Source organism: Dendronephthya gigantea, unplaced genomic scaffold, assembly GCF_004324835.1.
Source record: "Dendronephthya gigantea isolate DGI-Jeju-01 unplaced genomic scaffold, DenGig_1.0 000047F, whole genome shotgun sequence".
NCBI classification, from domain to species: Eukaryota; Metazoa; Cnidaria; class Anthozoa; order Malacalcyonacea; family Nephtheidae; genus Dendronephthya; species Dendronephthya gigantea.
Genome location: NW_021163057.1, coordinates 584435 through 598481, shown reverse-complemented (window position 1 = coordinate 598481; position 14047 = coordinate 584435). Strand labels below are relative to the sequence as shown.

Here is a 14047-nt window from a genome sequence, read left to right as displayed (position 1 = left end):
TGAATTAATACAACATCACATAGCAATATCATGCATCAGTGTTTTTCTTTTATAATTATATCATTCCCCCAATGGCGAGTGTTGATTAGTTTAGTAGTATGAAACCTGAAACCCGAGCGCAATTTCGTATATCTCCCGATGCTATTGGTCATCAGCTGTTCTCAAAGACAAGGCAACGTTATTTACATTGAACTCTGTTTGGTTTTGTTATATCAGGGAAGGACGTTTTCAAAACGAAAATCACCTTAAACTGTAGGATTGCTATTTAGGTGAGTAAAAGCTGTGGTAAGCAAGCGATGCATCGTATAGACATCTTGTGTTGGCGATGAACACAGAGTTCGAAAATCGCTGGTATTCTTACTTATTGGTATATAGTTAAAGGAAACTGGGCGCGCATATTTCGGTTGGGCAAAGAAGATTCAGAAGCCATGCATCCTGAGTTATCTCGCTCTGCGTTTTCACCTAATCTGAACAATAACAAATAATAAATTTGAAATTAAAAGTGCAATTCTTTGTGAAATTGAGACCTAATAAATCTAAACTTTGGTAAGGAAAGTTGAAACAAACACGCTGGAACGTGCAGGTCAGCTAATGATTATATAGTAAACGAATTAATGATGTGTTGATTGATCAATAATCAATTGGACTTTGTGTTCAGTTGTGGGTATTGCATGCTGTCTCATTTGAGCGCGTATATGTATTAGGTAATGGATACTTTCTGTCGTATCGTACATGATACATATCATACAAATGTGTGTTTAAAGTTAGTTAAATTTAGTATCTGTAAACCGCATGGGAAAATAACGAGCTAGTATAAGCAGGATAGTAATAAGTTAAGCAACCGGGTACCGCCTGTTCCATGCATGCAAAGATATGTAAGAACGAAAACATTGCAATAGCTAAAACGCGAACAACTATCAATACTATGGTTTTTTAGGCTCCCATTCCTTTTCAATTCAACGTCTTAACTTCACCTGAACAGTAGCGTAGACAGCCTGCACGATTTGTGTCGCTATGCTAATATTTTGGTGTTCATTGACTGTGAAAACTAATAAATTTCTAAAGCCATGAATAATTACATTAGCTTGAAATTTACATAGCGGGACAAAACGAAATCTTCAGGCTGGCTACGCCACTGTCTGGAAATGTGCTTTGACCTGGCAGTGCGTAGCCAGCCTCCGTGACAATTTTGTCCCGCTATATGTCAGGCTGGCTATATACGCTACTGACACCTATATAGTACATGCCAGATATAGCCTAAAGATTTGAAGGAAATAGATTCCCAGTATACTATAATACACCTATAATTTATCCCTTGCACTTTAGGCCCATTGAGATGCTTCCTTTAAAATTCTACATTACCGCGTTGGTGCTTCTCCCTGCAATTCCCTTGAAGGTAAGATGGGGAGATTGTGTGTGCAGATAGATCTTCATCTTGCAATTATTACAACAGGTGAACATTTAACTTGGCACGATTCAGGTAGCTAATAAAAAAAAGGCAGGCAGACAAAAGAAGCTGCCATCTTTTTCGTCTTGATCAATGGCAGCACTCCGCTTCTGATTCTGATTAGATCGGTCTCACTGTAGTTGATTTTTTCAAACAGTCACTGACAGTTCGTGATAGTTACAATCCTGGAACCTGCGCAAAAGCCAACCGTGGTGAGCTCGTCCTGGTGAAAGATCGTGAGAATAAGGATACTATCCTGGTTTGCACTGAAGATGAAGGAGTGTACACTTGGAAAACAACAGATGGTAGGAGTATACCGTATTTAAAAATTAAAAATATCATGTAATAATGGTCCTCTTTATTTCAAGCAAACACTCGATTTCGCAAATGCATCATTCCTTGCAAGCTATGTGTATGTGTAAAAGCTTCAATTTTTTACAACTGGCATCTGCAGGCGTTTTTCAAGCCAGCTTTAGGTCAGGCATTACGACCATAAGGTGTACGTACTCGTGTGAAAAGAACGGAGGGAAACGTCTCTTAATTTGTTTTATTATACATCTGCATGAAGGTATATGAAATCATTTTATAAACATTAATTAAATTTGGCCACAGCTATCCCCTATATGCTATCATTTAAATGCTTCGCTGTATAGCGGACCTTGAAGCTTTAGTGCATGCTAGCTCTCTGAATATATCACTCTCACACCGTTTCACACCGAAAATTTCAAAATAAATTTGTAACGTAATAGAAATCTCTGCATGCATGTCATAGCTGTGATTCCATTAAGCGGCAATTTCGAACTATAATTCTTAGTGTTTTTTTCGCATGATCAATTTATGATTATGAAATACTCTGAATAATTCCTAACATATTTTGAAATGAAGGCTCGAAACCTCCTGGTGAATATTTCAATCCTGGTTACGACTGCTTAGAAATACTGAATCAAAACACTAAGGCAAAAGACGGTTTTTATTGGGTAGACTTTCATCGTCCTGTTCCACACAAGGTTAGTTAAAAATACATGCACTCAGTAGTTGCAAGAACATGCAATCAACGAAATGGAAGAAAATCTAAAACTCTTTGGTTCTCCGTGATCGGCACAAGAGATCCACAAGAAAGGTAGCATGCGTCGTTTACAACTTGATTTTTGGCACCAAAAAGATTAAAGAATGGCATCTGCGCCATGCAGGTTTGAAGCCCCGCTGAGCTCAGAAACGTGGTAGTGTTAAAGCGGCGACTAGCTCATTGAATTTAGTTTCTGCCACGACAGCATTTGCTAACATTTTACAGGTGTGGTGCGACATGAGCACAGATGGTGGGGGGTATATCCTAATCGGGATTATGAACAATACTGTCACTTGGAATGTTCCATCGAGAAACTCTACAGTAGAGCCATTTGGTACTCCTCAGTTTTCTAGTGCATTTGGTGACGTCTCTATCTTGGACCTAAGAATACAGGTTGCTACAGATGCACAATATACACAGACCATAGCACATTGGTAAGGCAAAAAAGGCTAATTAATTAAAGACTAAATTCCAATTGGAAATGCTATTTACATATATGTTAGACGTATATATTATTGTGTAATGCACAAGGTAATTACAAACATTTTCGGTTAATGTGCATGGTATTATGATCGGAGAATCAACATGGATTATATAACAAAACCCATAAACAATTATAACAAAACCTATAACAACAAAAGCTATAGATTTATATATGGAAAAGCATTATTATTTGGTATACTTGCTTTTGTTATTAATATTGTACCTTCAATTGCAAACGAACTGCCAAAGCATTTTTCTCGTTTGAAGGTGGTGATTTTGTCAGGGATACACACAAAAGTAAGCATCACGTATGTTATTATACTGTGATAAATGAAAAAAAATCTTTCAGGTCTTATCGGTTCAAGAACAAACGTTCTTTGAAAGAATTATTGATGGTGAATGACGGTGGGTGTTCGAATCATTTTCCCGGAATAGGCGACATTTCCTACGTGAAAAATTTGATGACTAAAGAAATTGCTTCCAGAGAATTTTCTTGTTCAGTGTTTGGATCTTACAGTCATCCTTCTGCTATGATTGGTTGGGTAAGTGGAAGTAGCACAAGATTACAAGAGTAACAAAAAATCGAATTAATATACAGAATTTCTTTGGTTTCGTAAGTTCATAAATCATACATAATATTAGGTATCGTATAAATATTTGAATTATAAATAAAAAAATTCGATCTAAGGTAAGATAAATTATATATAAAGCCTAAATTTAACACCCAGAGGCATTTATAAACGCGCATATGATACGGAATGGTATTTACATGATAAATTACTCACTTAAACCTGCAGTTTCAGCATAACTTCTCCGTACTATATAAATTCATGATTCTGTTCAGCAATATTTCACAATTTTACAGTATAAACAAACCGATTTAACCCTTTCATGAAAGCTTGCCTATATCTGATTATTCTTGGGCTTATTCACATGTGCATGCATGCTAATAGTATCATATGACTAAAATGTCTATCAACGTATTACTCAGTCCTTATTGGCTGATCGTTATTGACTGTTTAATATATATGTAAATGCATGTCTAAAGAACAGTGCTCGCATCATCCTATTCGTGCTCGTTTATCGAAACATTCTTATTTTGCTCAGACTCTACGCAATTGTGGATAACGTTTTTATATATTTTGCTTTTATATATAGTCCATGATGAATTCTTGCTTGGAAAGGCCATGTTCTAATGGATTTGCCTATCACTCTCTTTATCCTATTCAGGTTGACTTTTCTGGTGGATTTAGGTAGGTAACATTGTTGCAAAGTATGCTTTTTTTGTTAGTCTATTTTTGTAATTTATATATAGGATTAATACATATATTTCGCCAATGACTGGTGTCGATCTTTCCTTTTCACATCTTATTTCGTAGGAAATGTTTCAACAATGACTGAAAGTTTTGAACTTCTTTTTTAGTTTTCTTGCTGGTAATAATTCTGGAATGAGTGACGGTTTAACAGCATTTTTTGGATGTGACAAAAAAAAGGTAGCTAATAAAATTTTGAGAACCTAACAATTACTGTAACGCCTTTTAAAGTTATATATCGTAGGAATTTGCATCTTGTAGAATTTAATGATAAATTTTAAGAATACACGAAATTTTAAGAGCTTTTTTGTTGCAACTATTTTACGATACCATGATAAACTTTTTATATCGCTAAGTATATAAACTTTTTATATACACCTCCCCCAATTAAGCTTCTAGCTACGGCTATGATTATTAGGGTGTTGTTTGGTGGAACTCCCAGTGAGAACCATATCAATATTTGTTCCTATAGGACCTGCTTGTAATAAAGGACCTTGTAGGACCTTGCATTTTTTTATCATCGAAGTTTGTATACATTGTCGTATAGTTAACTTTTCAATAGCGAAAAATAAATATAGATTATGCACGAGATTCACAATGTGTGCATGATAAAAAACGTACAAACGAGTCAACCATGAAGCAATTTGTTTATAAAATGTATAACGACGCCAAATCGATTTTCAATTAGTGCTGTGCTTGCTATGGCCCAGCCGGAGGCAGTGGTGTGTATTGTGGCAAGGAATGCAAGGTCAAGAAGGGTGGTACAATTACGAAGAATGCTCGCGCCAGGTTTTGGGTAAGATTGAATCCTCCCCGGAAAGTCTGGGAAAAATGCATGGAGTACAAGACTGAAGAAGAGAATGGTGATGCAGCTTGGTATAAATTGGTCGGCGATAGAAATATCCCTGTGAAGGTATAGCTTTCTATGAACTGAACTTCTTAAGAAAAGCTTTCCCTTTGATGTTAATCTAGACTATTTTACATATTATATAGGGTCGCTGTGGAAATAACGATGCCGCAACTTTAAACGACGGGGTAAGCCAATTATAAATAATCGTTGCAAAATTAAAACCCCACACCCAACCCCTATGTTTACAGATTTGGATAAAAATTGGGCAGAATAAAAAATTCCTTTGTTATCTTAGGTCAGTGAAGAAAAACTCCCTGAATGCATCATGATCCCGGTATACAATTCAGTATTAATAGTATGAGTGTTGTTAGGCTAAGATGGGCATCGCCCATACTATTAATCCTTAATTGTACGAGCAACATCGCATTATGTTTATGATTAGCATGATAGAATCGTAAAACTTTTATGGTACTTTATCGCGATCTTTTGCTTTTTGGGACATAATTTTCAGCTTTAAATTTATAGACGAATGTCTTTCTTCCATTTCGCTTATTTTTTCAAAATCTTTAATTGAACTGTAATGCTATTCATGAAATAACTGTATTCCTTTCGACCAATCAGCATCCAGTAATTTTATCATGCTAATAATAAGGTCGTTTATAATTTATGCATCTCATCGCGGAGAAGAGCTTTCATCTATCGTTCTAAGAGATGTGCGACGTTTGGTTGCTACTTTTTAAGATTGTTGTTGTTCCTGATGCTGAAACCCATGATAAAGTACCAAATATCAGTGGTATTTTAGCGTATCAGAAGGATACTGAACAGCTTTACTTAAGGAAAAATGACACATGGAAAATTATTGCAGAAAAAGAGATGGTCAAAAATGTAGAAGACAAAATCTTTTTGTTAGATAAACAGGTAAGAAGTCTTTGGTATAAGAAATTTCTAAATCTAAATATTAGGCAAAGGAAACTTAAAGATGGATTTAAAGGCATGAAAATAGGGTATAGGAGAGAGTCAACACAGGTTCAATAATGTTTGGATGGTACGTTGTTACCCGAAATTGGTGACACTGAAAATGGCTGTGGCTTGTCTGAGGTATACATATCTGCATGCATTTCATTTATATTTCCGTTGTGGGACAAGTAGAATTGCTGCGTTCAAAATTATCAGCTTCCTAAAAGAACTGTTTTTAACTCAGAAAATCTTCCAATCTTTGAGAACGAATTATCAGTATAACGCTCTATGCAAATTTATTATTTTAAAAATATTCTTACCCACAAGCTAAATGTCATTTCGCTTGTGACATTTGCATTTAAAGAACAATGGCACATTGTTTCTTTGTTTCATTGTGATTGTATCTTTCGCAATGTGCACATTTTTGGTGACATGCACAAGACGAATGCTGGTGTTCCAAGTGGTCTCTTTAAATACAGTCGGGACAGCGTCTTGGAAATATAGTGCATGATATTAGGCTTCCTGTTCTTAGCTGCATGTGCATGTAATAAATCTCACTATTTTGCTTCAAATCTATAACCGAACCTCAACTACACCTAGTAAACACAATGCATTTTGCGTGAAATGTCGTGCCTGCCAATGTAATAATGTTCACAAGTCAATATCTCAAAAGTATCTTGCTATATATTTTAGTATCTCACTCCATGTTTACTGTATACTGTGTACAGTATCCAAATATTTTTATTATATACACTATATTGTCTACATATACTGCTGCATGCACAGAGGACGCCTTTCAATTATTATATTTACGTACACGTATCCGGTGCTATGAACCATATGCAGGTACACAAGTTAACGTTTGATAATTGTTGAGTATTATTTTTGTATAATGAACTATAAATGTTTAACTATAGGTATTCACGTTCAGTAATGAAACACTTGCAAAGCTGGATTTCTTGGAGCAAATGATTAGCTTGTTAGATCTTATCCGTAAGTTATGTAAAGTACATTTGCAGAAACTGATGACAAATTTATCGTCGCTTATGCACTATAATAATTTACATTCTATGTAACGGCGTCCAACTTCTGTTAATCGTTATTCATATGTTTAATTATACAGTTAAGATATAAAACTTAGAGTAATCGCCATTTTGGCTAAATAAGTCCCCATAAGCCTCAAAAAATACATTCTTTAAAATTCATGAGGCCAGTCGATGAAAACTTGATTTGCTCAGCTGTAATACTCTGAGCCTATTAATTTTATTTTATTTCATTTTCTTATTGAAGTGAAAAAACCTGCATGGTTTCAGCCGGAAGTAATTAATGAAGAGAAAAGGCTCAAAATTTAGTAACTCGAGTAAATGAAAAAAAATTTCAACTTAGTTTTCGAAAAATGTCTGATCGTATATTCAGACTATAAAGGATGCCTGAATGCCCATGACACTATAATGCAACATGATATTTCATATTTCATAACATGAGATAAAAATGAAAAGATACGCTCTGCCGACCGCCACCGGCCCGCCCTACGCGTATACCTTAAACCCGCTATATAAATTGCCGTTAAAACTAACATAACTCAAGTCATTTGATTTAATTTTTGATGCTCTGTAGATTACCCCGGCAAGATTTTGATCGGAAAGCCAAGTTTTATAACTCAACTGAAACAATGGTTGCCGCCACCTCACCGTCGTTTGGTGTTGTGTTATCAAAGTTCGAGAGACGGCTGGAGCAGTTATACGTTCCACAGCGCTTGCGATAACAAAGGACCTACTGTTACCATGATTAGAGTTCAATCATACATATTTGGAGGTTACACAGATGTTTCGTGGGGAGGTAAGTGTATAGCCATAATTTAATTTTTTTCTGCATCACCTAGTAACCAGTGTAAAGCAGTTGTAATTACGTAATGAACGGGAGCAATTTGTGCTGGTGTTACAGCGAATTTGGACCCCCTCCGCGTACGTGGACCCCCAGTCAATGTTAACTGGCTCTAAATATGTGATTTGTGGTTGCCCCATTTTCTTTTGCAGAAGTTGTTGTTTAACCTAAACCTCCCCCGTACGTTTTTTAAATATGCACGGAAGCATTTTCTTGGAATGTGACTGCGAGCAGACTTGGGTGACTCGATTGGTCGATGCAATAATATCTTGGTGCGACATCATCACCAAAGATAAATTTTGTGATTGCAATTGACACCCACCTCGTACCCAGGTTCTTTTCTCCGTGCTCACTCTAGGGGGAAGACCCTGGTATTGTACACCCAGAGTGAGCACAGAGAAAAGACCCTGGGTACGAGGTTGAATTGACACATGATCCCTACATATTTACTGATCAATGCGCGGCGACGCGGCTATTGATCTCTGAGCAAATAGTGTGACTGCATAAAGCTGATGATTTTTCCACTGTCATTTGACACTTCTGCGCCTTTGGTTTCCCCCAACAGACTCTCAGAAGCCGTATATTGCGAGACCTTGTTGCTGGATGTTCCAGATTTCACAATTTATACATGTAGCTTCCATCGCTTTCCTCGCTCAATTTCATTCGACTTAAGCAGACTGATCAGAGATGTTGGGACCCAATTGCTCTTGAACAACACTGTCTACAATCTCGCTAAAGAACTTGTCATTAACTTTAGCAGCTTTTTAACCGCGTCAACTGAATTCCCAAGCAGTAAAGCTGTGTCATTGCATGTTTTCCCCGAAACGAGCTTGACTTTTTGGCCGGAACTTAATTGCGGCGGCTTATTGGCCCTGACAACCGTTCGCAATGCCAGGAAATAGACACTTCCCGAAGTTATTGTTGGGCATGCAATGCTAAACCATCATACTAACAATAAATTACATCGCACGCCTCGTTTCCAAGCGAGATAGTCTAATTGGCGCCCTTCGCGAGTTGCGACAAGTAGGCGCGAGTCACGACTGGGCACGACTCGACCAAAAAAGGAGCGACTCCAGAAGGAAACGTAAACGAAAATACAAATCCCACGAATAATTATAATAACACATAATTTTTACGAATAGTGCACTTTTACTTTTTTGCCACAAAATTTTGTGCCACAATTTCAAAGACTATGTATATAAACATAATGCGGATAGTAAAAAACAAATTCCGAATAGACAAGATATCTTGAGAGTCAATAATATATGACTGAAATAAGACACATGTTGAGACTGTAAATTTTCGACTTTATTTCGCAGTAATCTTCATTCTGTCTGAGGATTACTTTGAAATAAACTCGAAAATTTCCAATTTCACTCTTCCATGTCTTGTTTGAATTTTATTTTATTGACTTTCAATTTAGTCAACTCAGAAATACATGACTCTGATTTGGTCAATTCTGTCACTAACTATAGTTAAAAGTTAACTACGTTTTTATACAACAGCCCCCTACTGATAAAAAAACTCCTTACTTTCTGTTCATGCTTTAATTGACCTATCAGGGTGGCTCAGGAATTAAGTAATTCAAATTTGATTTACCAAACAAGAGTTGCTCAATAATGAAGCAAAAACGGAACGCTTCTATTGCCGCGACTGTAAGCTTAAGGGTGAAGCGTTGCTTCCAGTGCTACGAGCTTAATCTGCACCTTGGTCCCTTATGCTCCACTAAAAAATAGTCCGAATTTATGTACTTCGATTTACTAATAAAGTACAATCAACATTTTCTCACTTGTCACCTCTCCGTTTACGGCATGCAGTGAAAACGTTACAATCTCACGCGACCGATTAGTTTAGAAGAGTCGGGTTTTTTACACAAGACGGCAGCTAGTGACATGACATCTCCAACAGTTGAGGTGATGGGGCGTCCATGTTGATGCTCCGAGAGTTCAGACAAGTGAGCTTGTTAGTGAGCCCAAGAATTATTACGAAAGCCTTTTTTATGCCATATTTGATGCGAAGTTGTGTAGAGGCTGCCATGCCATAGCATACACGATGATCTTTCTTATACATATACGAGCACTGATGATAAATGCGATTGTCTCTACAATTCTGATTGCATAATCGGTATTTTATAGGATCGAGTGGGTACAGAACAAGCACAAAATCGTTCATTTTCTCTCTTCAAAATCAAGACAATTTGAAACCATTTAAAGCTGATGTCTACCAAAACAGTCACAGGGCTATATACACAAGTTCTAGTCATGGTCCAATTTTTGGAGGTGGTAACGACATCCACATTGCAAACAATGCTGATCAGTCAACATCCTCGGGTACACATTTTGGCTACACATACCGTCCTCCCTCTGGTTACAGTTTTCAAGCCAGCAATACGCAAACATTACTAGCTGGTAGTTTCCACTTCATTCCATCCGAGGTTGAAGTTTTCTACTTTGTCTAGCTTTTGACCTTCGATCAACTATATATATATATATATATATATATTATATATATATATATATATATAATATATATATATATATATATATATATATATATATATATATATATATATATATATATTTATATATATATATATATATATATATATATATATATATATATATATATATATGTATACAATAAATATATATATATATATATGTATATATATATATATATATATATATATATATATATATATATATATATATATATATATAGTATTTTCATAAAGCTTAAGCTCAGTTTACACGATCAAACAAAGTTTCTGATTATCAAAGTGAGAAATAATTTCAGTGATTTGAGAAAAAATAAGCCACTTTGCCTTGATATTTGTAAAATTTTCTTGAACGTGCGGAAATTTAACCATGCATGCTAACTGTTTCAATATGCTTAACTCATGTGGAGGTTTACACAATGCCACTTTTGCCACTTTCAATGCCACTCGTTGCAAAGGATCGCAAACTCACTCGTTCGCTGCGCTCACTCGTTTGTATTGCGATCCTTCACAACTCGTGCATAAAAATCGTACGAACTCGCCAACCATGAAGTAATCTCTATTTAATTAATGGCCACATGCAGGCTATCAATTACTATTCTCAGCTCTCAAAAGAAGGCACGAAGGCGTGAAAGTAGGAATTTTACGCATGATGCATTCTAATGAAGTGTGTAAACCCTCTGGGACCTTGGCTCCTATAAAATAGGAGGCATTCTCACTGCATTCTCGACAAATTTGATCAAGCGCTCAGGAAGATAGCAGTAACGGCCCACCCGCCCATCCCTGTTCGTTTGGAATTCGGGGAAAGGCAGATCTAGAGCAGGTTGTCACCTGTACAAGAGCGCTCGATCAATTTCCACCCATACTTTAACAAGTGAGTGCAACTGAGAGTGCTGTGAAATAGGATACTATCCCATGCAGTACCTCAATAACAGACATTGTCTTTGAGGTAATATTCTTATGAATATCTGTGGCGTAACGCAACCGTACGTTTTGGCTCTCTTCAATGTTTTACTGTTGTGCCCTTTCTTATTCACTAATACGAGCTGTGTCTACCTTATAGTGAACTCCACGTGTTGTCGGTTCAGCATAATCTTTATTACATTGCTGAGATTTTAGTCTTAAAGCATCCTCGAAACAAATAATATAGTTATTTGTCAGTGCTTTATTGCTATTTGCCTTTTTAAAGTACGAGGTTTCGTCTTTGGACCGTGAAATCTCACGTAGGTTTGCTCAGGCTCTCCGTTGTCCGTTTTGACTGTGGCTTGATGTATTACTGATTCATTTAGACCTCGACCATTCACCGGGCAATCACGAAGCTTTCTACAATTACATTGTTTTTCATTTTTCTTGGCCGTTGTCTGGTAGTTTGGAATAGTCTTGTTCTGTCCATCAATTGCTTGCTTGACATTAGTCATACATCCATTGCTGACCTTGATGGTATTCCTATTGAACTGAAATCTTATTTAGTATGTGGCCTTTTGGGAATTCCTCATCAATCAACCGTAGGAAATCTCGGCCAATATTCGAAGAAGTAGCTTTGTTATATGGCGGGTTGTACCATATTACTTTTCTTGCCCGATGTCTTGCGTGGCTTTTGCCCTCATTTGCGCTAGGTGGTTTAAACTTGAGGATGTGATGGTATCCACTTTCATTTATACACCATCATTAAAGGAATCTTCGTCGGATGATATTTCGCGTAGCCGTTTATTTATGGTTCGGGTATATTTTTTACAATCCCAGGTGGATGGTTGGACTTATTGTGTACGTACTGCGGCGTGTTGTTGGGTTTGGAATATGGCGTGCATTTCCCATGCAGTGCTTAGATTTAAAGTGACATCGAGGAAGTTTACGGTTTGTTTTTTGGCTTCTATAGTTATTCTTATTCCGTGGCTGTTGAAGATAGCACAGAGATCCTTTTTAATTGCCTCGACTCTACGCGGTGACTCTTTAGAAATTCCGAGTCCATCGTCTCTATAGAGACCTAAATGGTTGCCATATCTTTCCGTAATTTGTTGTAGAATGTACGCTCCAAGTAATTCGCAGGTCTTCGCCCCGTCGTGGCTGCCCATTGTAACATCAAAATGCCTATTATTACTCGATTCCTTCTTAACCCATGGCTCGCCATTGTTAAACATATAAGATTTTTTAGCATGTAGGATGATATTTTTCTCGTCATCTGAAATGTGTAGATAATTAGCTGCAAACAGCAAGGCTTTATTAAGCAGGTCGATGGTGATAGAAGGATAAAAATCTACGACGTCGAACGCGATAAATGCGTATTGTTGCTTATTGTCTATGCTATTAAACCAGTTAAGTACTTCGGCTGTGTTCTTCCATTGATTAATATTTGTCGTGCTAAGGATTTTCTTGTTGATGCGGTCTAGAAGTTGCTTGCTAACTTTACCTAATTCTGATTTTGCTGGGTTGATGAGTCGGCAGGCCGGTTTGTTATTGAAATTTGGCTTGTGGTCTTTAAGCGTTACGAAATATCATGCAAGCTACACTTTTAAAAGCCTGGTTGTTCGTCGTCGAGTTTAAAAGCGGCACACGTGAAACCTGAAAACGCGATCTCTATAAAAAGAGAAAAGAAAAATGGCATGAAAAATGTTGGGATGGACTTGCAACGGTGTGAATCGGATAAACGAGAGTATAGCCTTTTTCTTCTCGAGAAAGCAGCGTGAAGGATACATGGGGTGGAAGGATACATACGAGGAATGGCTAACGAAATAAAGAGAGAAGTATATAAAATGGTTGTATCAGGGAATATTGTGTTATTTACATATTTGAAATTGACACAAACAATATGTAATAAATGAATGCAATAATGCATCACCTTTTAGTTCTCATCAGCTAGCTTAATTGCATATCGCTTGGTTATCATTTTAATAGCCCCTTCTTAGGTCTTCTAAAAGAAGTTTACTGCAAAAGAAGCGAATCATATAATTGGTAATGAAGGGTATGCTTTGTTGAGAGATCTATATCTTCATATTTCTATCCGTTCTGGAGCTCAGTTCAGCCATAAAAACTGTTTCGCAAAGGTATTCGCGCAATTACATAATAATTTCAGATTAACTTCTCGTGTCACTCGGAATTATATTCAGACACGTCTAGACTGTACTCCCCGTTTACAAAAATTTTAGTATCAATTCCATAGTTGTCAGGGCCGGCGTTTTTGGAAGGATGAACTGATTAAGGCATTCTGTGTAACATTCTGAAAACAGAGCGAATAACAAATTTTATTTGGTCACTGTTTTGTTTTCGTGCAGCGACTATACTGTTTGCAGTTTTTGATAACCTGAAACACGCATCGTGAGAATCGCCCAGGGGAAAAGAGCTGCATGATCACTCACTTTATGCTAGTGCATTTGAACTTTTAAATACTGGCCACCAAAAATACCTGCCCTAACAATTTTTGGACCGCCAAAAAAATTAATGTACCATTTTACATACGGTACGAAATATACAGGTACGAAATTTGTCGTTTTATTTATTAATTTACTCACAAAATCCTAAAACGTACCCTAATGACCCAACTGGAGCCTAACAG

At 36.8% G+C, this 14047-nt stretch overlaps 1 protein-coding gene across 1 annotated transcript; it reads left to right on the top strand.

Annotated features, from left to right (window-relative positions):
- Positions 1-1234: 1234 nt before the first annotated feature.
- LOC114527801 lies at positions 1235-10458 on the top strand. The gene is made up of 13 exons (XM_028549494.1): positions 1235-1396; positions 1605-1752; positions 2333-2454; positions 2739-2947; positions 3346-3538; positions 4155-4249; positions 4420-4489; positions 4998-5222; positions 5303-5344; positions 5901-6077; positions 7034-7109; positions 7734-7955; positions 10136-10458. The coding sequence occupies exons 1-13, from the start codon at positions 1337-1339 to the stop codon at positions 10456-10458; spliced, it is 1962 nt and encodes a 653-aa protein (XP_028405295.1). The 5' UTR covers positions 1235-1336.
- The last annotated feature ends 3589 nt before the right edge of the window (positions 10459-14047 follow it).

What these genes read in the sequence shown, in the direction of transcription:
- LOC114527801 (XM_028549494.1), top strand. Translation starts at nt 1,337, where the DNA reads ATGCTTCCTTTAAAATTCTACATTACCGCGTTGGTGCTTCTCCCTGCA. An exon ending in CACTTGGAAAACAACAGATG is followed by an intron (nt 1,753 to 2,332) that starts GTAGGAGTATAC and finishes TTTGAAATGAAG; the next exon opens with GCTCGAAACCTCCTGGTGAA. An exon ending in TCTTTTTGTTAGATAAACAG is followed by an intron (nt 6,078 to 7,033) that starts GTAAGAAGTCTT and finishes GTTTAACTATAG; the next exon opens with GTATTCACGTTCAGTAATGA.